Here is a 23,750-nt window from a genome sequence, read left to right as displayed (position 1 = left end):
GGGTCCACCGCTTTAAAAGAGCCGGCTGACCGTAAGATTGAGACTACCCTCAAATCATTATACACAGCTACTGGCGTAGCTTTAAGGCCTACTATTGCTTATGCGTGGATTTCTAAAACCATAGTAAAGTGGTCAGGCACATTACTAGAGGAATTAGATTCTATGGATAGAAGTGACGTTGAATTGTTCTTACGTCCCATACAGGAATCTGCAGGTTTCATGGCGGAGGCCATGTAGGCACTTGGCCATCTCAATGCGAGGGCATCTTCCATGGCTGTCTCGGCACTCAGGGGACTCTGGCTGCGCCAATGGTCTGCGGATGCGGAATCCAAGAAGAGTGCGGAGAACCTACCCTTCACAGGTCAGGCTCTGTTTGGGAAAGCATTAGATGCATGGATCTCCACGACAACTGCTGGTAAGTCAACATTCCTTCTCTCAGCTACACCACCTACTAGGAAATCTTATCCTACATCTACAATGCAGTCCTTTCGGACCGTGAAAGTTAAAAAGTCCAAACCCCCTTCCACTTTCTTTAGAGGAGAAAGGGGGAAATCCAGAAAGCTTGCACCAACAGGTTCACAGGAACAGAATCCTGGTTCCGCTTCCTCAAAATCCTCGGCATGACGGTGGACCTCCCAGCCTGGAGATCGGGCAGGTGGGAGCAAGATTAAGAAATTTCAGTCATGTCTGGGCGTCATCAGGCCTAGACCCCTGGGTACAAGATATTGTTACCCAGGGGTACAGACTGGAGTTTCAAGAACTCCAACCTCACAGGTTCTTCAAATCGGGCTTACCAGCTTTGCTGACAGAAAGTGCTGTGCTATCCTACAGGAAGCCATTCAGAAATTGCTAAAGTCAAATGTTTTTGTTCCAGTTCCACTTCACTTATCAAACAAGGGTTATTACTCAAACCTGTTTGTAGAACCGAAACCGGATGGTTCGGTCAGGCCAATATTGAATCTAAAGTTGTTGAACCCTTATTTGAGGTAATTCAAATTCAAGATGGAGTCTCTGAGAGCGGTGTTCTCAGGTCTGGAGGAGGAGGAATTTCTAGTATCCCTGAATATCAAGGATGCGTACCTTCACATTCCGATCTGGCCGCCTCACCAGGCTTATCTCAGATTTGCACTGCTGGACTGTCACTATCCGTTCCAGGCACTGCCGTTTGGCCTCTCCACGGCACCGAGGGTGTTCACCAAGGTCATGGCGGAGATGATGCTACTCCTCCGCAAGCAGGGTGTGAACATAATTCCTTATCTGGACGACCTGCTGATAAAAGTGTCTTCCAGGAAGAACCTGTTACAGAGCATTGCTCTCTCAACTCAACTACTCCAGGAACATGGATGGATCCTGAATCTTCCAAAGTCGCATTTGGAGCCGACAAGTATACTGTCCTCGATACAGAAGTACAGAGGGTGTTTCTACCGGAGGAGAAAGCGTTGGTGATACAAGCAATGGTTCGGGATGTCCTGAAGCCTGCCAAGCTATCGGTGCATTCGCCTTCTGGGAAAGATGGCTGCCTCCTACGAGGCTCTACAGTACGGAAGATTTCATGCACGGTCTTTCTAACTGGATCTCTTGGACAAATGGTCGGGATCTCATCTCACATGCACCAGAGGATACGTCTGTCACCGAAAGCCAAAATATCGTTCCTCTGGTGGCTGCAAACTTCTCACTTACTAGAGGGCTGCAGGTTCGGGTTTCAGAATTGGATCCTCCTAACCACGGATGCTAGTCTCAGAAGTTGGGGAGCAGTCGCCCAAGGGGAAACCTTCCAAGGAAGGTGGTCAAATCTGGAATCCATCCTTCTGATAAACATTCTGGAACTAAGGGCCGTGTACAACGGTCTTCTGCAAGTGGCACATCTTCTGAAAGATCAGGCCATTCAGGTTCAGTCGGACAATGTAACGACAGTGGCCTACATAAAACGACAAGGTGGAACGAAGAGCAGAGCTGCAATGTCAGAGGTAACGAGAATCATCCTCTGGTCTGAAAAGCATGCAGTGGTGCTGTCAGCAATATTCATTTCGTGAGTGGACAACTGGGAAGCAGACTTCCTCAGCAGACACGATCTCCATCCAGGAGAGTGGGGCCTCCACCCAGAGGTGTTCGCAGAGGTGACAAGTCTTTGGGGCGTACCTCAAATAAACTTGATGGCCTCCCGCCTCAACAAGAAGCTTCGGAGGTACTGTCCCAGGTCGAGGGACCCACAGGCAGTGGCGGTGGACGCCCTGGTAACTCCGTGGGTGTCCAAGTCAGTGTATGTGCTCCCTCCGCTTCCACTCATCCCAAGGATTCTCAAGAAGGATTAAGAAGGCCTTGGTACGCGGATCTTCTGGAGTTACTGCTGGAAGATCCGAGGCCTCTTCCTCTTCGAGAGGACCTTCTGCAACAGGGGCCGTTCGCTTATCAAGACTTACCGCGGCTACGTTTGACGGCATGGAGGTTGAACACCAGATACTAGCTCGGAAGGGCATTCCGAACAAGGTTATTCCTACCCTGATACAGGCTAGGAAAGGAGTAACGTCTAAACATTACCATCGAATCTGGAAAAAGTACGTGTCTTGGTGTGAATCCAAGAAGTTTCCTACGGTGGAGTTTCAAGTAGGGTGGTTTCTCCTCTTTCTGCAAGCTAGTGTGGATGTGGGCCTGAGGTTGGGCTCCATATAAGTCCAGATTTCGGCCTTGTCTATTTTCTTCCAGAAACAATTGGCTGCCCTCCCTGAGGTTCAGACATGAAAGGGGTTCTGCACATCCAGCCTCCCTTTGTGCCTCCTACAGCACCATGGGATCTTAATGTGGTGCTGCAGTTCCTGCAGTCGGATTGGTTCGAACCTTTACAGGAGGTTGATGTCAAGTTCCTTACTTGGAAGGCGGTCACACTATTGGCATTAGCATCCGCTAGACGTGTGTCGGAATTGGGGGCATTGTCCTGCAAGAGCCCCTACTTGATTTTCCATGAAGATGGAGCTGAGCTCAGCAATTTCTTCCGAAGGTTGTGTTTGCTTTTCATATCAACCAACCTATTGTGGTGCCAGTGGCTACTGACTCCTCAATTATTTCAAAATCCTTGGATTTTTTAAGGGCTTTGAAGATTTATGTGAAGAGAACTTCTCGTCACAGAAAGTCTGACGCTCTGTTTGTCCTTTATGATCCCAGCAAGTTTGGGTGGCCTGCTTCTAAGCCGACGATTTCTCGCTGGATCAGGTGTACTATCCAGCATGCTTATTCTATGGCAGGCTTGCTATGTCCAAAATCTTTTAAGGCCCACTGTACTCAAAAAGTGGGTTCTTTCTGGGCGGCTGCCCGGGGTGTCTCGGCTTTACACCTTTGCCGAGCAGCTACTTGATCAGGATCGAACACGTTTGCGAAGTTCTACAAGTTCGATACTTTGGCCTCTGAGGACCTAAAGTTTGGTCAATCGGTTCTGCAGCAGCCTCCGCGCTGTACCTCCCGTACTGGGAGCTTTGGTACATCCCCATGGTACTAATGTGGCCCCAGCATCCTCTAGGACGTAAGAGAAAATAGTATTTTAATTACCTACCGGCAAATCCTTTTCTCATAGTCCGTAGAGGATGCTGGGCGCCCGGCCAGCGCTTCATATTCCTGCATTTGTCACTTAACCAAGTAACAATGCAGTACTTAACTAAGTACTGTTATTCAGCCGTTGCTGAATTGTTTCAAGCTGGTTAGCTGGTGTGAATCTCACCCCTATCTGTGTATTTCCTTCTCTCGAAGTATGTCCATCTCCTCGAGCACAGTTTGTAGACTGAGTCTGGTAGGAGGGGAATAGAGGGAGGAGCCAACCCACACTATTAAACTCTTAAAGTGCCCATGGCTCCCAAGGAACCCGTCTATACCCCATGGTACTAATGTGGACCCCAGCATCCTCTACGGACTACGAGAAAAGGATTTACCGGTAGTAAATTAATATCAGATTAATATTTGCACTTGTTCAACTAGGACTCCTTGCATATTGAACATCTGATAAAGGTGCAAGTATTTAATGGATGTTACAACAGTTGACAATTAGCAGGTTTTTATATTTTCAGTGTTTGAGTATACAGTACAGTGTTTTTCATGTATTGTAAACCAAGTTTAGTCTGGAGAAAGTTTGTCCTGTTTACCAATTCCAGGCAAACTGTGTTCTTTGGAACGGCACCTAATTGTGTTAATCCACTAGTAAATCTTGTTTTCCTTTGCAGCACATTACATCATCTTCCCTGCCTGTGGGGTATCACATAAGATCACCTGTGTTTTTGTACAAGTTACTTTGCAATGCCTATAGCCTAAAACAATGAACTTCTGTGTTTATCCTTTTGACTCTGTAAAGAAACGCTAATTAACATAGGAAATCATGCTTTCATTTCACTGTTCAGGTCTGAGCATGTTAAAACTGAATTTGTAGACCTGATTGTCAGACCGTTGATGACAGCCCTGTGAACTACACCCAAATACATTTCATTACACTTATGTACTTTATTTCAGTATAAGATTCCCAGTAAAACCCCTCGCTCTGACCTATAAGTGGCCTCATCGTTTCCTACTCAGTGCTGACTTTTTCTGTATTTTATGATGGAGAACCTCATTACGGGGATTAGTGTCTCGGAAGAATTAAAATAACATTGGATGCCGCCTCTTCATGAGTCGCAGCAGTTTTTTTTTTTTTGTACTTTTTGTGTTTTTATTTTTTTTACTTTACGGTCATTATTTAACACTTACGTTGCATGATGCAAACAATTAAATGTTCTGGCCACAAAGGGGAGTGGAGAAATATAACTGATATGCATTGAATAGCCTGGCCACAGTGCTGAGACTGTCCATCTGCACTGCAGGATCAAATGATGATCTACATGTCTATAGGGTGCAAGCTGAAATGTGACTGCCAGGGCTAATGGGCGTCTTGTCGGAGCAGCAGTTGAATAGGACCAATAGACGGCGAGAAATTTAGACGCCCTATATCATTTATAAAGTGCAGGGAAAAAAAGAAGAAAAAAGATGTGTGAAGGAATGTAGATAAGTTGATGCATTTCTCCTAATCATATTACAGTAGATAAGCCAATTTAAACATGACCTTCAATATGCAGACCCCTTATTTACCAGTATCTAAATACAGTTACCTCATTTCCAGTACTATGCCGGTCACGCTGTAGTACCGATAAGAAGAATAAGGTCACACTTATGGAAATCGCCTGCCAACATTTAATAAGTGTTTTTTTAATGTAATGCACACAGTACAGTATGTAATAAATTTGTAGTATTAGCGATTTAGAAGTGGCTAGCACGAGGGGATGCCAAGTGGGGTCACCTTGTGGTTTCACAGATCTTGAAAACACCACGCTCTCACCATAGCCTCATTAACCGTCCTGAACAAATTCTACTTAAAGATGCAACTACAGTATACACTTGGAGAAGCCATGGTGCAATGCATTTATTGCCAGCTATTTACATACAGCATACAAATATGGGACAGCTTTATTTCTCTGACGTCCTAGTGGATGCTGGGAACTCCGTAAGGACCATGGGGGAATAGCGGGCTCCGAAGGAGGCTGGGCACTCTAGAAAGATTTATGACTACCTGGTGTGCACTGGCTCCTCCCACTATGACCCTCCTCCAAGCCTCAGTTAGATTTTGTGCCCGGCCGAGGTTGGATGCACACTAGGGGCTCTCCTGAGCTTTTAGAAAGAAAGATAGACTTAGGTTTTTTATTTTCAGTGAGACCTGCTGGCAACAGGCTCACTGCAGCGAGGGACTAAGGGGAGAAGAAGCGAACTCGCCTACTTGCAGCCGGATTGGGCTTCTTAGGCTACTGGACACCATTAGCTCCAGAGGGATCGACCGCAGGCCCAGTCCTTGGTGTTCAGTCCCGGAGCCGCGCCGCCGTCCCCCTTACAGAGCCAGAAGTAAGAAGAGGTCCGGAAAATCGGCGGCAGAAGACATCAGTCTTCTCCAAGGTAGCGCACAGCACTGCAGCTGTGCGCCATTGCTCCTCACACACACTTCGGGCGCTGGGGGGGGGGCGCCCTGAGAAGCAATTATAACACCTTGGCTGGCAAAAATACCACAATATATAGCCCTAGAGGCTATATATGTGGAAAATACCCCTGCCAGAATCCAGAAAAAAGCGGGAGAATAGGCCGCGGAAAAGGGGCGGAGCTATCTCCTGCAGCACACTGGCGCCATTTCTCCTTCACAGATCCACTGGAAGGAAGCTCCCTGGCTCTCCCCTGCAGTCTACACTACAGAAAAGGGTAAAAAAAGAGAGGGGGGGGGCACTAAATTTAGGCGCTGTATAAATTATATATAAAAAAGCAGCTATAGGGGACATAATTCAGTTAGTCCCTGCATTATATAGCGCTCTGGTGTGTGCTGGCATACTCTCACTCTGTCCCCCCAAAGGGCTTTTGTGGGTCCTGTCCTCTGTTGGAGCATTCCTTGTGTGTGTGCGGTGTGTCGGTACGGCTGTGTCGACATGTTTGATGAGGATAATGATGTGGAGACGGAGCAGATGCCTTTAGAAGGGATGTCACCCCCTGCGGGGCAGACACCTGAGTGGTTGAGCTTATGGAAAGAAATGAGTGCACGTATAGACTCCTTACATAAGAAATTTGACGACATGCCAAATGTGGGACAGCCGACTTCTCAGCTCGTGCCTGCCCAGGCGTCGCACAGGTCATCAGGGGCTCTAAAACGCCCGCTACCTCAGACCGCAGACCCAGATGTCGACACTGATACTGACACCAGTGTCGACGACGATGAGTCTAATCTGATGCCCACTAAGGCCATTCACTGCATGATTGAGGCAATGAAAGAGGTGTTACACATTTCTGATATAAATACAGGTACCACTAAAAAGGGTATTATGTTTGGGGAGAAAAAACTACCCGTAGTTTTTCCCCCATCAGATGAATTAAATGAAGTGTGTGAAGAAGCGTGGGCTTTCCCTGATAAAAAATTGGTAATTCCTAAGAAGGTACTAATGGCGTTCCCTTTCCCGCCAGAGGATAGGTCACGTTGGGAAACACCTCCTAGGCTGGATAAAGCGCTCACACGTTTGTCAAAAAAGGTGGCACTACCGTCTCCGGATACGGCCGCCCTCAAGGAACCTGCTGATAGAAAGCAGGAGGCGATCCTGAAGTCTGTATATACACACTCAGGCATTATACTTAGGCCAGCTATTGCGTCAGCTTGGATGTGCAGTGCTGCCGCTGCGTGGTCAGATAAACTGTCAGAAAATATTGACACATTAGACAGAGACACGATCCTGTTAACCATAGACCATATAAAAGACTCAGTCTTATATATGAGAGATGCACAGAGGGAAATCTGCCGACTGGCATCTAAAGTTAGTGCATTGTCCATTTCTGCTAGGAGAGGCTTATGGACTCGCCAGTGGACAGGAGATGCAGATTCTAAAAGGCACATGGAAGTGTTGCCATATAAAGGTGAGGAATTATTTGGGGATGGTCTCTCGGACCTAGTTTCCACAGCAACGTCTGGGAAGTCAGCATTTTTACCCCATGTCCCCTCACAGCCTAAGAAGGCGCTGTTTTATCAGGTTCAGTCCTTTCGGACCCAGAAAAACAGGCGTGGAAAAGGCGGGTCTTTTCTATCCAGAGGCAGAGGTAGGGGAAAAAGGCTGCAACAAACAGCAGGTTCCCAGGAGCAAAAGTCCTCCCCCGCTTCTTCTGCCAAGTCCGCCGCATGACGGTGGGGCTCCACAGGCGGAGCCTGGTACGGTGGGGGGCCGCCTCAAGAATTTCAGCGATCAGTGGGCTCGCTCACAGGTGGATCCCTGGATCCTTCAAATAGTATCTCAGGGGTACAAACTGGAATTCGAGGCGTCTCCACCCCACCGGTTCCTAAAATCTGCCTTGCCGATTGCTCCCTCAGACAGGGAGGCGGTGCTAGCGGCAATTCACAAGCTGTATTCCCAGCAGGTGATAATCAAGGTACCCCTACTTCAACAAGGCCGGGGTTACTATTCCACACTATTTGTGGTACCGAAACCGGACGGTTCGGTGAGACCCATTTGAAATTTGAAATCCTTGAACACATACATAAAAAAATTCAAGTTCAAGATGGAATCGCTCAGGGCGGTTATTGCGAGCCTGGAAGAGGGGGATTACATGGTATCCCTGGACATCAAGGATGCTTACTTGCATGTCCCCATTTACCATCCTCACCAGGAGTACCTCAGATTTGTGGTACAGGATTGCCATTACCAATTCCAGACGCTGGCGTTTGGACTGTCCACGGCACCGAGGGTATTTACCAAGGTGATGGCGGAAATTATGATACTCCTTCGAAAAAAGGGAGTTTTAATTATCCCGTACTTGGACGATCTCCTAATAAAAGTGAGGTCCAAGGAACAGTTGTTGGTGGGAGTAGCACTATCTCAGGAGGTGCTGCACCAGCACGGCTGGATTCTGAATATCCCGAAGTCACAGCTGGTTCCGACAACACGGCTACTGTTCCTGGGTATGATTCTGGATACAGTCCAGAAAAAAGTGTTTCTCCCGGAGGAGAAAGCCAGGGAGTTGTCATCTCTAGTCAGAGACCTCCTGAAACCAAAACAGGTATCAGTGCATCGCTGCACGCGGGTCCTGGGAAAGATGGTGGCTTCTTACGAAGCAATTCCCTTCGGCAGGTTCCATGCCAGAATCTTTCAGTGGGACCTGTTGGACCAGTGGTCCGGATCGCATCTTCAGATGCATCGCTTGATAACCCTGTCTCCAAGAACCAGGGTGTCTCTACTGTGGTGGCTGCAGAGTGCCCATCTTCTAGAGGGCCGCAGGTTCGGCATACAGGACTGGGTCCTGGTGACCACGGATGCCAGCCTTCGAGGCTGGGGGGCAGTCACACAGGGAAGAAACTTCCAAGGACTATGGTCGAGTCAGGAGACTTCCCTTCACATAAATATTCTGGAACTAAGGGCCATCTACAATGCCCTAAGTCAAGCAAAATCCCTGCTTCTACACCAGCCGGTGCTGATCCAGTCAGACAACATCACGGCAGTCGCCCATGTAAATCGACAGGGCGGCACAAGAAGCAGGATGGCGATGGCAGAAGCCACAAGAATTCTCCGATGGGCGGAGAATCATGTACTAGCACTGTCAGCAGTGTTCATTCCGGGAGTGGACAACTGGGAAGCAGACTTCCTCAGCAGACACGACCTCCACCCGGGAGAGTGGGGACTTCATCCAGAAGTCTTCCAGATGCTGGTAAACCGTTGGGAAAAACCACAGGTGGACATGATGGCGTCCCGCCTCAACAAAAAGTTAAAAAGATATTGCGCCAGGTCAAGGGACCCTCAGGCGGTAGCTGTGGACGCTCTAGTGACACCGTGGGTGTACCAGTCGGTTTATGTGTTCCCTCCTCTGCCTCTCATACCAAAGGTATTGAGAATAATAAGAAAGAGAGGAGTAAACACCATTCTCGTGGTTCCGGATTGGCGTGGTACCCGGAACTTCAAGAGATGCTCTCAGAGGACCCGTGGCCTCTACCGCTCAGACAGGACCTGCTACAGCAGGGGCCCTGTCTGTTCCAAGACTTACCGCGGCTGCGTTTGACGGCATGGCGGTTGAACACCGGATCCTAAAGGAAAAGGGTATTCCGGAAGAAGTCATTCCTACGCTTATTAAGGCGAGGAAAGATGTTACGGCAAAGCATTATCACCGCATATGGCGGAAATATGTTGCATGGTGCGAGGCCAAAAAGGCCCCAACAGAGGAATTTCAACTAGGTCGATTTCTGCATTTCCTGCAAGCAGGAGTGAATATGGGCCTAAAACTAGGCTCCATTAAAGTACAGATCTCGGCTCTGTCGATTTTCTTTCAAAAAGAACTAGCTTCAGTACCTGAAGTTCAGACATTTGTGAAAGGAGTGCTGCATATTCAGCCCCCATTTGTGCCTCCTGTGGCACCTTGGGATCTCAACGTGATGTTGAGCTTCTTAAAATCACATTGGTTTGAGCCACTAAAAACCGTGGATCTGAAATATCTCACGTGGAAAGTGGTCATGTTATTGGCCTTGGCTTCAGCCAGGCGAGTGTCAGAATTGGCGGCTTTATCATGTAAAAGCCCTTATCTGATTTTCCATATGGATAGGGCAGAATTGAGGACTCGTCCCCAATTTCTCCCTAAGGTGGTGTCAGCGTTTCACCTGAACCAGCCTATTGTGGTGCCTGCGGCTACTAAGGATTTGGAGGACTCCAAGTTGCTAGACGTTGTCAGGGCCCTGAAAATATATGTTTCCAGGACGGCTGGAGTCAGAAAATCTGACTCGCTGTTTATCCTGTATGCACCCAACAAGCTGGGTGCTCCTACTTCTAAGCAGTCTATTGCTCGCTGGATTTGTAGTACAATTCAGCTTGCACATTCTGTGGCAGGCCTGCCACAGCCAAAATCTGTGAATGCCCATTCCACAAGGAAGGTGGGCTCGTCTTGGGCGGCTGCCCGAGGGGTCTCGGCTTTACAACTTTGCCGAGCAGCTACTTGGTCAGGGGCAAACACGTTTGCAAAATTCTACAAATTTGATACCCTGGCTGAGGAGGACCTGGAGTTCTCTCATTCGGTGCTGCAGAGTCATCCGCACTCTCCCGCCCGTTTGGGAGCTTTGGTATAATCCCCATGGTCCTTACGGAGTTCCCAGCATCCACTAGGACGTCAGAGAAAATAAGAATTTACTCACCGGTAATTCTATTTCTCGTAGTCCGTAGTGGATGCTGGGCGTCCATCCCAAGTGCGGATTGTCTGCAATACTTGTAAATAGTTATTGTTAACTAAAGGGTTATTGTTGAGCCATCTGTTGAGAGGCTCAGTTGTTTTCATACTGTCAAACTGGATATAGTATCACGAGTTGTACAGTGTGATTGGTGTGGCTGGTAAGAGTCTTACCCGGGATTCTAAATCCTTCCTTATTATGTCAGCTCGTCCGGGCACAGTGTCCTAACTGAGGCTTGGAGGAGGGTCATAGTGGGAGGAGCCAGTGCACACCAGGTAGTCATAAATCTTTCTAGAGTGCCCAGCCTCCTTCGGAGCCCGCTATTCCCCCATGGTCCTTACGGAGTTCCCAGCATCCACTACGGACTACGAGAAATAGAATTACCGGTGAGTAAATTCTTATTTTTAATGCTGCATTTACATTTTGAACTCTGATGTGCTGAACATGGTTTTACCAGGCTGCAGAATTACTCCTTCTAGCTGGATGTACTCCTAACTCTAACTGGGTCATGTTTAAAGCCTTGGAGAGAGATTGAGTGAAGAAGTTGTGCAAAGTAACCAGTCGGCTTCTTACTGTAAATGACCGTTATACACTGATTGGTTGCTTTGGGCAACTATTCCAGTTTATCTCTCTCCAAAACTTGATAAATCTCCCCTCAAATGAGGCCTCTACTGGCCTCTGTCATTTCATCCAGTGTCCGAAGCTTATCTAGGAATGCATTGCGTTTCGCAATCCATCCGATTATCGAACGACTGCGCATGTGCAGCGTTCGCATTGCACACGCATGAGAATAGCGACAGAAATTGCGTACACATCGTGATAACAATGCAGCTGCTGTTTGACTGACAGGAAGCCAACGTTTCTGGGCAGAAACCTGCCTTTTCTGGGTCTGACTTAAAAAAACGCAAGCGTGCCCAGGTGTTTTTAAGGAGGGCCTCTGACGTCAGCGCAGACCACTTCCAACCTCTTGTGTCGCAAGAATTATGGATGACCTTGCCTGGCGCAGATAGGAAAAATCTTCGATGTTCTGGTAATTGCGTATGGTTTTGCGATCAGGCTGCATATTTCGTTGCATTCGCAGTTTCTGCAATGGGAGTTTTTTCTCTATACCTGAGCGGCAACTATTTGATCGCAGCAAGTGCTTTTTAGAAGAAATTGCAATCCTTACTGAATAAGGTCCAAAATTCAGATAACCACGACAGCATAACTGCCCCTATGTTGTAGCCTCGAATAGATCAGGAACATAAACAAGACATGTTGGATGTGTGGCTTTGAAAAAGCTGTCTCTGTATGGAAGTCTTAAGCTCATCCAATAAATTGGCCAGACAGGCAACTCTTTCCAGTCTGCAGCAAGTTAGGAATAAGATGTTCCAGATAAGTGTACTTCAGTAAGTGGGTGTTTGGGGTGGGTGGGACTAACACTCCTTCCACTTTGCAGTAATGTTTGCTTCTATAATATCAGCATTAAGCTGTGTATCTGTAAACCAGAGAAGTGCCATGTGGTGCGCACCATGGGCCTCATCAACAGATGCATGTCATGTTTACTACAGCACTTACGACCACACTGGGGCGGTACCGCAATGTCTTCCCCGTGTCTGTAGGCAGCAGGGGAGGGAGAAAGCAGTGTGATCTAGGCATGTCAGCTGTTGACTGGGTTATTGACATGGAGAAAAGCTGAGCAAAAGGTGCTACTTGTCAGATCTAATCATTGGATGAAAATGATCTGCAAATTCCCCAAAAATATCAGTAACGTATGGGTGCATATTGGGTGTTTGGAGAATTGTTAAATCATCTAGGTTGGTGCTATATGGGCCCTATGAACCTAGTGACCCTAGTTCCAGACAGTAAAGAGTCGCCAGGCCCAAACTGTCTGTACTTGTTGAAATAAACCGTAGTGATATAAAATATATACTTATACTCTGTATTTCTGCAGCGGGGTACACTGGGATTCCACAGGGAATAACATCGGGGTGTAGAGTTGGATCTTGATCCGAGGCACCAACAGGCTAAAGCTTTGACTTTTCCCAGGATGCACTGCACTGCCTCCTCTATGGCCCCACCTCCAGGCACTGGAGCGCAGTTTGTAAGTTGGTGCCTGCAGTGCAGATCACTAACGGGGGGGGCTGCGCTAGGCAGCCCTGAAAGGAGCTCCTCTAGAAGACATCAAGGGCCGCAGCACAAGCACTAGTTGCAGTGTATGTCATGTTGACACTCTGTGCTGCGGCTCCACCACCTCCCTCAGCGGCGCTGTATACTTCCGCGGCCTGGTTCCCGGGTACTTAAAGCGGAGGCGCTCCGGTCATCAGGCACACATCACCGCTGCTGCTCTCCTGGATCGCGTGGCCGCACTTCAGGGAGGAGGTAAGAGGGTCCCCCAGGTGGAATCTGCCGGTAAATCACGATCCGGTCCCAGGAGATGGACCGCGCCGCTGGCGTGGACACTATGGCCGTGCAGGAACCCCACTATATCCACCAGGGCAGTGAGCACAGGTCGGATTTACAAAAATCCGTTTGTTATAGGCTCCATAGTACCCGGTGGTGAAGTCCAGCAGAGGGAATAAGGTGCTGACCTGTAGCCCCTCCCCCAGCTCGAGGCGCCATCTACAGCAGGTGATCCCGCCCTGGAGCTGCATTTCTCTCACTCCCTGTCAGCGTTTCACATAGCTATGCTGATCCTGGGACTGCTGGGCACTGTCTCCTCTGTAAAGCTGCCTGCCTCATCAGCGCTGTGCATTTACAGGACACTTAAGTATTCTACGTGTCGTTTAGACTGCGTTAGTTAAGAACAAGTGCACTACGGTATGAATATTTAGTACAAGTATTCTGTGATATACATTCAGTGTTTACTGTGCATTGTTATATCTGTATACATACATTTCTATATGTAGTATTACTAGTCCAGTGCAGTTGAATTGGTTATATGTAATAATTTCTGCATTGTACCTGTGACTGTGTGTGCCTATATCTGCTGTGTGGTTTCTATTCTGTGTATCACACATATTGCTACCACTATATTCTGTACCCTGGGGGGCTAAGTGCGTCAGGGCCTCATATACCATATAGTGTTCCACAGGATATACTGTTTTGTATTTTCACTATGTGTTTGTCACCTCACACCGCTTAAATCCTCTGTTTGTGCTTTACATTTGATGTCACATAATACAGGGTTTTGTTTTTTTGCAGGTATTGTTTTTGTCTGGCTATATTGTACTGTTGCGCCCTAAGGCTACATTCCCTCTAATGTCTGCTACACAGGGCGGGAATTCCTTGAGCGCTCCTGCATCACCAAAGGGTCCCTAAGCGGGCCATTTCTTCTTCACAATCCACTAATATTTCGGATGATTCCTCCGATGAGGATGGGGAATATACTGAAACTTCTGATACAGGTACAGTTGTTTCTGATGAGGAATCTACAACTCAGGTTGATGTTCCTGAACTAGTAGAGGCTATCAAGCTGATTCTCCATATTGATGAGATTGAACCTCCTACTATGTCTAAGAAACCTGATAAGTTTAAACGTCAGAAGGTTGCTAAAGTAGTTTTACCTCATACTGACCTCTTAATTGACATACGCCAAGAAGCCTGGTCTTCTCCAGGAGTGAAATTTTCCCTGTCTAAAAGGATGTTGGCTCATTATCCTATCCCTGTGGAGTTGAGTAACAAGTGGGAAACTCCACCGCCGGTGAACTCTCATGTCGCCCGTCTAGTGGTGTCTTCTACTCTGTCTGTCATCACTGTCACTTCACTGAAGGAACTGACGGATAAGCGTGTGGAAGGATGCCTGAAGTCTATCTACGCACTTAACGGTGCTGTACATAGACCCACTATGGCAGCCTCTTGGGCTGCAAAAGCTATTGAAGCATGGGTTCAGGCAGTTGAGGATGAGCTACCTCTAAATATTTCTGACACTGCCGACAATATCTGTCGTATATTACCACAGCCTCTCACTATATTCAGGAGGCGGCCTCTGATGCTGGTGTAATGGCGGCCAAGGCGTCTACTACGTCTATCCTGGCTCGCCGGATTTTGTGGTTAAGGTCCTGGAAAGTGGACCTGGACTCCAAAAAGACCTTGGAGGTGCTCCCTTTTAAGGGGGACATACTATTTGGGGAGGATCTGAACAAGATCGTGACTGACTTGGCAACAGCCAAGACTGCATGTCTCCCAAGTACCAATCCTTCTGCTCCAAAAGCTAAGAGTACCACTTTTCGTTCCTTTCGACCTCCAGGTAAAGCAAAGGGTCAGGCGTATCCGGGATAGGCTCGTACTTCCAAAACCACCAAGCCCAAGTCTAAGCAATCTTGGGCCGCCCGTCAGCCTGCTTCCAAACAGGACAAGTCTGCAGAATGACGGGGCGGGCTTCACCCTGGAGGACCCCAGGGTGGGAGGCCGACTTCTGCAATTCGCCCAGGCCTGGTTAAGGACCACTTCGGACGCCTGGGTACGGGAAGTTGTCTCTCCCGGGTACGCGATCTCTTTCAAGAGACGCCCCCCTCAATGGTTCTGCTCGACTGTTATCCCTTCGGATCCGCTGAAAGCACAAACTCTACACTTGGTTGTACAATCTTTCCTAGATATTGTGCCGGTACCTCTGTCTCAAAGAGGTAGGGGTTACTATTCAACCCTGTTTCTAGTCGCCAAACCAAATGGATCCTCCCGGCCTATACTCAACCTCAAATCTTTGAACAAATTCCGTATGGAAACTCTGTGCTCTATTGTACTCGCTATGGAGCCCAAGGACTATATGGTATCCCTGGACATACAGGATGCTTACCTGCACATACCTATTGCCATGTCGCATCAGCAAGATCTGCGGTTTGCTGTTGGCAACCTACATTATCATTTCCAGGCCTTCCCTTTCGGAATGACCACAGCTCCTCGGAACTTTAACAAGGTCATGGTAGTCATGACGGCTCTTCTCTGCCGTCAGGGTGTCAGGATCATGCCGTATCTGGACGACTTGCTGATCCTGGCGAACTCCCCAGAGGTTCTTTTCAGTCATCTGGAACTGACGGTCCAATTCCTACAAGCCCACGGGTGGCTCATCAACTGGAAGAAGTCCTCGCTGGTTCCTGCTCAGAGCATGGTTACATACAACCAACAATTGTTCTGGTCTCCAGAGAAGGTCCTGAAACTTCAGGACAGGATCAGGTACTTCCTCTCTCGCCAAAGAGTGTCAGTACACTCAGCAATGCAAGTACTAGGCCTCATGGTGTCTGCATTCGACATGGTAGAGTTCGCTCAATTTCATTCCCGCCCTCTGCAACAATTAATCCTTCCAAGTGGAACGGCCTGCCTCACCGGATCAGGTCTCAAATGATCTCCTTGACTCCGGAGGTTCGTCTGTCACTGAGCTGGTGGCTACAGGACCAACAGTTAAGCAGGAGCCGTCCCTTCTGGATCTCCAACTGGGTTCTCCTAACAACGGACGCCAGTCTGCGGGGTTGGGGCGCAGTGTTGGAGCAACACTCTCTCCAGTGTCCGTGGACCAAGGAGGAATCTCTCCTCCCGATAAACATTCTGGAATTGTGGGCAGTGCTCAATGCGTTGACACTGGCCCTGCCTCTGGTACAGAACAGGCCTGTTTAAGTACAATCAGACAACGCCACCATGGTGGCGTACATAAATCATCAAGGCAGCACTCTGAGTCGCATGGCAATGATGGAAGTGTCAAAAATTCTCCAATGGGCGGAACGCCATCTGCCAGCCATATCGGCAGTGTTCATTCCGGGAGTCCTCAACTGGGATGCGGACTTCCTCAGTCGTCAGGACGTATTGTACACACCAGAGAGTGGAGTCTTCATCCCAAAGTCTTTCAACTCCTAGTGGACAAGTGGGGCCTGCCAGATGTAGACCTGATGGCGTCACAATCACAAGGTTCCGGTCTTCGGAGCAAGGACAAGGGATCCTCAAGCTGCGTTCGTGGACGCACTAGCAATTCCATGGAACTTTCGGCTGCCATGTGTGTTCTCTCCAGGGTCACTTATGCCCAGGGTAATACGGGAGTTCAAGCAAGAAGGAGAAGTACTACTTCTAGTCGCTCCAGCGTAGCCCAGACGGCATTGGTTCTCAGACCTGCGGGTTCTCTCGACAGAGCGTCCTCTTCTACTTCCTCAACGCCCAGGCCTCCTCGTTCAGGGCCCGTGTGTCTACCCAGACCTGGCCAGACTGGCTTTGACGGCGTGGCTCTTGAAGCATCACTCCTGAGAGCAAATGGATTCTCTGAGGCGGTCATTCAAACTATGTTGAAGGCCCGTAAACTATCTTCGGCTCGGATTTATTACAGGGTCTGGAATTCTTACTTCACTTGGTGTGCTGCTAAGAGTTATGATGTGTATACTTTCAAAACTTCAAGACTTTTGGCTTTTCTCCAGCAAGGCCTAGACTTGGGCCTTCGCCTGGCCTCCCTCAAGGTTCATGTATCTGCCTTGTTGGTGTGGTTTCAGAGGAAAATTGTCTCTCTTCCTGACGTTCACACTTTCACTCAGGGTGTTCTACGGATTCAGCCTCCCTATGTCCCTCCTGTGGCTCCATGGGATCTGTCTGTTGTATTGAATGCCCTTTAAGAGTCTCCATTTGAACCTCTTGAATCTGTGGACCTTAAATGCCTTACGCTTAAGGTCGTTTTCCTGTTGGCTATTGCCTCTGCTAGGAGGGTGTCGAACTTACGCGCTTTATCCGGTCGTCCACCCTTTCTGATTTTTTACAGTGACCGGGCTGTACTCGGAACTCGCCCTGGTTTTTTGCCTAAGGTGGTGTCATTTTTTACCTTAACCATGAGATTGTGGTTCCGACCTTCAACTCTTCTGGTCTGTCCTCCAAAGAAAAATCTTTGGATGTGGTACGAGCTCTCCGTATCTATGTGGAGAGGACTGCCTCCATCAGGTCTGATTCTCTTTTTGTACTTTTTAGTTTTCACAAACATGGCTGGCCTGCGAATAAGCAGACCTTGGCCAGATGGATTGGAATGGTGATTGCACAAGCCTATGCGCAAGCTGGGCTCCCAGCACCTGCTGCTATCAAAGCCCATTCTACTCGGTCTGAAGGATCTTCTTGGGAGGCCCGCCGTGGCGCATCCGCAGAATAATTGTGCAAGGCTGCTACATGGTCCTCAGTGAACGCGTTCATCAGGTTCTATGCCTTTGTTACTTCCGCCTCCCAGGATGCTTCCGTTGGACGCCGGGTTCTTGTGCCCGCTATAGTGCGTCCCCTCCCATGAGGAACTGCTTTAGGACATCCCCGATGGTATTCCCTGTGGAATTCCAGTGTACTCTGCTGCAGAAAAGGAGATTTATGGTAGACTTACCTTTGTTAAATCTTTCTGCGAGGTGCACTGGATTCCACAGGGCGCCCACCCTGACGCACTTCGCTTCTTTGGGTTTGTATGGCTTTAGCCGCTGGTACCTTCTCCTGTCGTGAAAATGTGGTTCTATGTGGCTAACCTCTACTGTCTCTATTTTACCTGCTGCTGCATTACACTGGTTAACGAAACTGAGCTACAGTGCCTGGAGGCGTGGCTATAGAGGAGGCGGTGCAGTGCATCCTGGGAACAGTCAAAGCTCTTTAGCCTGTTGGTGCCTCGGATCAAGATCCAACTCTACACCCCGATGTTATTCCCTTTGGAATCCAGTGTACCTCGCAGAAAGATTTAACCATGGTAAGTCTACCATAAATCTCCTTGTTTACCATTGCAGGGTTCATTTTATAGAGGAAACCCTAATGAGTTTGGCACTTCAAAGAGCTATTTTGAAAACACTGATGAGATGAAAAGGCCTTATAAGGTAAGCTCTCTGATAACTCCAGTTCATTCTTTAAATACATTTTTCTAAGTCTGCAGTACAAGATTTGTTATACATAGGCATTTATAATAAAATGATTCACCATTTTTGGATCAGACCGTGTAATTCAAGGGAGGTGGGGCAGTAAGGCATAAATTATAGAGCCAATACTAATGCAGCAGGACGTGCATATTAACATGAGATACTGGACTGCTTGCATTGAAATAACATCCTGCGATACTAATGCCTCAAGGGATATATTAGGATGATCCTTGACTATACAGGAAAGCTGGTCTGGCACCCAGTAACATCTATAAGGACAATCAGTCCGGCGATTAAGTGGCTGCTTTGCGATCACTGGTAATAACGTAATTTTTTTACGCAGTATTTATTCTATTGTGTTTACATGTCTTACCAATTCTGGAATGTATCTAATGTTTGCTATGTCCATGATATTCGGTTAGTAACAACCCTGCTACATTTATTCCATGGGTACTACTTTATTAATGGTGCAAGCAGGGCAGCTTCAATATATTTTTGGCTGCTCATTAATTAGAGTAGAAAAGAATGTTAGTGGATGGGAACCAGGTGATTCAGGAAGTGTAGAGGAGTGTGGAATAATAAGTGTCTGGAATTCTGTTGAGGTTTTAATGACTTCTCTAAGATGACTTATTCAAATTGGGCACTCCTGGCAGATGTTAAATTGGGTACCAGTAGATTACTACATTTCCAACATGAATTTGGAAGTGATGGAAAGGAGGAGTTTAGTATGCTGTATTTGTTCTGTCTCTCCACTACTGGGGTGCCAGAATAATGGGCAAGGGTAATTTTTAAACGTTTTGGTGCACTAAATTACTCTCCCAGGCTTATGCACAGTGTGGAGGACTTATTGGAGTAGGTTTAATTAGAAACTTGTGTATGGATAAGGAAAGCTGCTATGCACTCTACAGCTATACACATAGGACCTCAGAAGGGAGTTGGTTCTCCCACAAGCAAGTAGAGATATCCCAGGCTAATCAAAAAAAGCTCAGTTTAGTAGCATTTCACAGTCTGAGAGACTGTGAGTTCCCGGAATGGACGAAGCCTCCTATTTACTGTACCTACCAGAGGACTAGCAACAGCTTTGTTCCAAAGCAGTTTGAAACCAATATATTAATTATGCCTGGCCAGTCTGAAGTAGTATGAATATGTGTGAAATGGGAAAGGTATGTATATGTTTCTGTCTTGACTTTAGTGCTTCCAACAATGTAATGTTGGAGAAATTGTGAGGTGGAGCACCCAAGGGAGATTTTGAAGCCAAAATTCTAGAATTCTGTTGTTGGAAGGCCTCAATATCTCCTCAGTGCTAGTTCTTTGTCAGTCATGTACATACAATGTGTTTGTCACTATCTACTACAAAGCTGTGTCACTCAGAGGGTAGCTGTTGATCTTTTTCATGTTGCTTATTTGCCTATGGTAACTCACCAATACATTTTAGGGGTCCATGAATTTGTCTTGTTTATAACAATATAGGCTTTTCGAGTGCATTCACTTTTAGCATGTTGTCTACCGATCCAGAACCATTGTCAGGAGCTTAAGGACACAAGGGGGTAGATTTACTGAACAAAAGTTTGTTAAAACTGCCAAAACATCAACTGTAATGTTAATTATGGCATGTTTGCATTTATTACAGTTGCCGTTTTAAATCCATATGTCAAAGCTGCCAATCATTGGCAGTTTTTACACACCGAGGCTGAGTAAATCTACCCCTAGGTCTCTCTTTGGGAGGACATTTATCACAGCTTGGAGATGGCTAAAGTACCAGCCAATCCGCTCCTAGCTGTCATGTTACTGGCTGTGTTTTAAAAATGACAGGAGCTGATTGGTTTGCACTTTGGGGGTAATTCCAAGTTGATCGCAGCAAGAATTTTTTTAGCAGTTGGGCAAAACCATGTGCACTGCAGGGGGGACAGATATAACATGTGCAGAGAGAGAGATATTTGGGTGTGGTGAGTTCAATCTGCAATCTAAATTACAGTGTAAAAATAAAGCAGCCAGTATTTACCCTGCACAGAAACAAAATAACCCACCCAAATCTAACTCTCTGCAAACGTTATATCTGCCCCCCCCCCCCCCCCCTGCAGTGCACATGGTTTTGCCCAACTGCTAAAAAATTTCCTGCTGCGATCAACTTGGAATTACCCCCTTTATCTCCACTTTTTCTCTCTCCGAGCTTTGATAAATCTGCTCCTTTATCCTGTAGAGTATGGTTAAGAAACAGATTTGATCAGAGCTGAATGAAGGGCCACATGGGTCCGGGGCTGTTTTATGGGCCTATACTGAGAAGGGGAGGAGCTGTGATCAGTGCTGTGTGGGTGTGGTCAGTACCATGTAGGTGTGTACACTCCCTACACTGTCAGACCCATTGTCTCACAAAATACATAAAAAATAGAAAAATTCCAGAATATTGTGAGAGAACTAGAAATACAATATTAATACTTATGATTTATGGCTGATCGTGTGGCTTGTTATTCTGTCATAACCATGGGCCTATTTTTTATGGAGAGGCATTGTTAATCTGGCCCTGTGATATGATATGGCGATATCTAAAGCTGGTGTGGTAGCCATGTATTGGAGACATACGCTGATACATTATTCATTAATAAGGCACATTTATGCTCTGACCATGCAGTGTGGCCTATGTTTCAGTCTTTTTTTGGGGGTGCAACTAAACTTACTTTACATATATCATTGAGACTGTGACAAACACAGATAGCGGAATGTTTTCCCTGTGATCTCTAATACATTTTACATGTTGCAGTCACTTTTGCTTTGTTCACTGTGGTGTGAGGGAATGTGAATGTATGTAGTGAACAAATGAAGGCACATGGCCGTAATGTACAGTGGCTTATCAGTTCCTTGTAGCGATCATGGGGAAACTGCCAGAGTTCCTATATAAAGAGTAATGTTTTTCCCTCTTCCAAATAGAACACTTGCTACAGATGTCCCAAGTTCTCTCCATTTCCATAGCCACTTTTTTGGGCTATTATAGCTGTTTAGCAGGAATACAATCCACACCCACTAGTAACCACACAGACATTACGTTCACCTGCTTAGACATTTCTTAAGCTTACTTTCAGCTCATTTTAACATAAAAACAAAATAACCATAAACATGTAAATTTTTATTAGCTGTTAGCTGTCCACAATATGTCTAGCGTTTCATGGAGGTGGTGATTCATGAAACTCTTATGGGTATAGGCTTTCACAGACCTAGCCAAGAAGAGAAGGAAAAGCCAAAATGAATCCATAAAGAAAGTAAAAAATCTTTGAAGCCTATTTTCGAAGAGTAATGACAACTAAATAAAAGTTTTAGGCATATGAAAGGACTATAAATGTGATCACTGGCAGTCTTGAAACTATCCGGTGTTCCAGTGTCTGAGAAATGCTCTATTCATCTATACTGATGGAAAAGCAACACGGTTGACATAATATTTTGGTAATTTGGGTGTCACTGCTCTGTTGCACTCTATTGATGATTTATCATTGTAGCTTTGCCAAAAATCAAGATGGCAGCCTACACAAACTGGAATTTTTGTCTTTAAAGCTTTATATAGCCTTTGTGAACATGTGTAGGCACTTAGGGGAAGATGTACTAAGCAGTGATACAAGTGGAGAAGTGAGCCAGTGGAGAAGTTGCCCATGGCAGCCAATCAGCATTGACGTAACATTTATAATTTGCATGCTATAAAAGTATACAGAGCAACTGATTAGTTGCCATGGGCAACTTCTCCACTTTTATCACTGCTTAGTACATCTCCCCCTTAAAGTGAAAATAAACTCCTTGCTGAACCAAAGAGTGTTCTTCCATTAAGTCATACAGAAAATTTCTCCTTCTGTGTCAGTGTTGCGGAGTTCCCAAACGCCGCCATTACAGCCCAGGTTTTAAGGCTGTCCATGCAGGACCAGTCCCAGGCCTATTAACACCCTGAGTGAGAAATTTTTATGCCCCCTTAATGCGCTTGTGGGAAAGTGCGCATGGCCTCGCAACTTTATGTGATGTTTTTTATATATATATGTGTGTGTGTGTGTGTGTGTGTGTGTGTGTGTGTGTATGTATATATATATATATATATATATATATATATATATTTATATTACAGGTTGAGTATCCCATATCCAAGTATTCCGAAATACGGAATATTCCGAAATACAGAATTTTTTGAGTGAGCGTGAGGTAGTGAAACCTTTGTTTTCTGATGGCTCAATGTACACAAACCTTATTTAATACACAAAGTTATTAAAAATATTGTATTAAATGACCTTCAGGCTGTGTGTATAAGGTGTATGTGAAACATAAATGAATTGTGTGAATGTAGACACACATTGTTTAATGCACAAAGTTATTAAAAATATTGGCTAGACTTCCGGTTCCGGCTTCATGGAGTGAGGAGCTCCGTGTCTGAGCTCCGTCTCTCACCCCACGGCACATACCTTTTACAAGGCTCTCAAGCCTCCATTTGACCCCGGGGTCCTCCACACTACCTCCGGCTTCACCTACGATCCGGATGGATCGGTCCGCCGCACCGCCGACGCCGCCCGCACTGTCTCCCCAGCAACCGCCTCAGCCTCCACGCCAGGAGAAAAGGCGCGCTGCGGAGAACATGAAACGAGACACCGCTGCAGAGAGCGCTCTCCCTCTACATAAGAAGCCCGCAGCAGAGGGATACTCCACAAGCGGTCATGTGAGTCTGGGCTCTGATGCCCAGTTACATATAAAGATGTGGTAGACGCCATTACAGCCACAATGTCCCCACTATTATCTAAAGCAGTGGCTGATATAACAGGCCAGCTGCAGCAACTCACACACAGGGTATCTGAAACAGAGCAACGCATTGCTGGAGTCTCCCATGAGGTTGAAGACCTACACCATTCAGTTAAACGCCTTACCAATGAAAATTATCAGCTTTGGAACAAGATCGACGATTTAGAAAATCGCTCGCGTCGTAACAACATTAGATTGGTCGGCCTCCCTGAATCTATCAAGGGTACTGCTTTGTCGCATTTTGTCCGCAACACCCTCCCCTCGCTCCTAGGCATAGAAGCGGTTTGCCAAGACATGGTTATCGAGAGGGTCCATAGGGTAGGACCGACACCGTCCCCTAACAGGCCGAGACCACGTGTTACCCTGTTCCGCTGTTTAAACTATTTACACAAAACAGAAATCTGGTCAGCATCCCGCAAGACGAAATCACTATCCTGGGAAGG

At 46.8% G+C, this 23,750-nt stretch overlaps 1 protein-coding gene across 10 annotated transcripts in view; it reads left to right on the top strand.

The window, feature by feature from the left end:
• The window catches only part of BCLAF3 (BCLAF1 and THRAP3 family member 3), a 156,427-nt gene that overhangs the window by 122,414 nt on the left and 10,263 nt on the right, over positions 1–23,750 (top strand). For 9 of the 10 annotated variants that reach the window (XM_063955738.1, XM_063955742.1, XM_063955746.1 and 6 more), the window contains one exon: positions 18,421–18,507. The exons of the other annotated variant lie outside the window; for it this stretch is intronic. In XM_063955738.1, coding sequence (XP_063811808.1) covers positions 18,421–18,507 — 87 coding nt within the window. The remainder of the gene's footprint in view (positions 1–18,420; positions 18,508–23,750) is intronic. 10 annotated transcript variants of the gene reach the window in all.

The sequence above is a fragment of the Pseudophryne corroboree genome, chromosome 2, assembly GCF_028390025.1.
Source record: "Pseudophryne corroboree isolate aPseCor3 chromosome 2, aPseCor3.hap2, whole genome shotgun sequence".
NCBI lineage: Eukaryota > Metazoa > Chordata > Amphibia > Anura > Myobatrachidae > Pseudophryne > Pseudophryne corroboree.
Note: the sequence above shows the minus strand (reverse complement) of the source record. Positions and strands in the feature narration are given on the sequence as shown.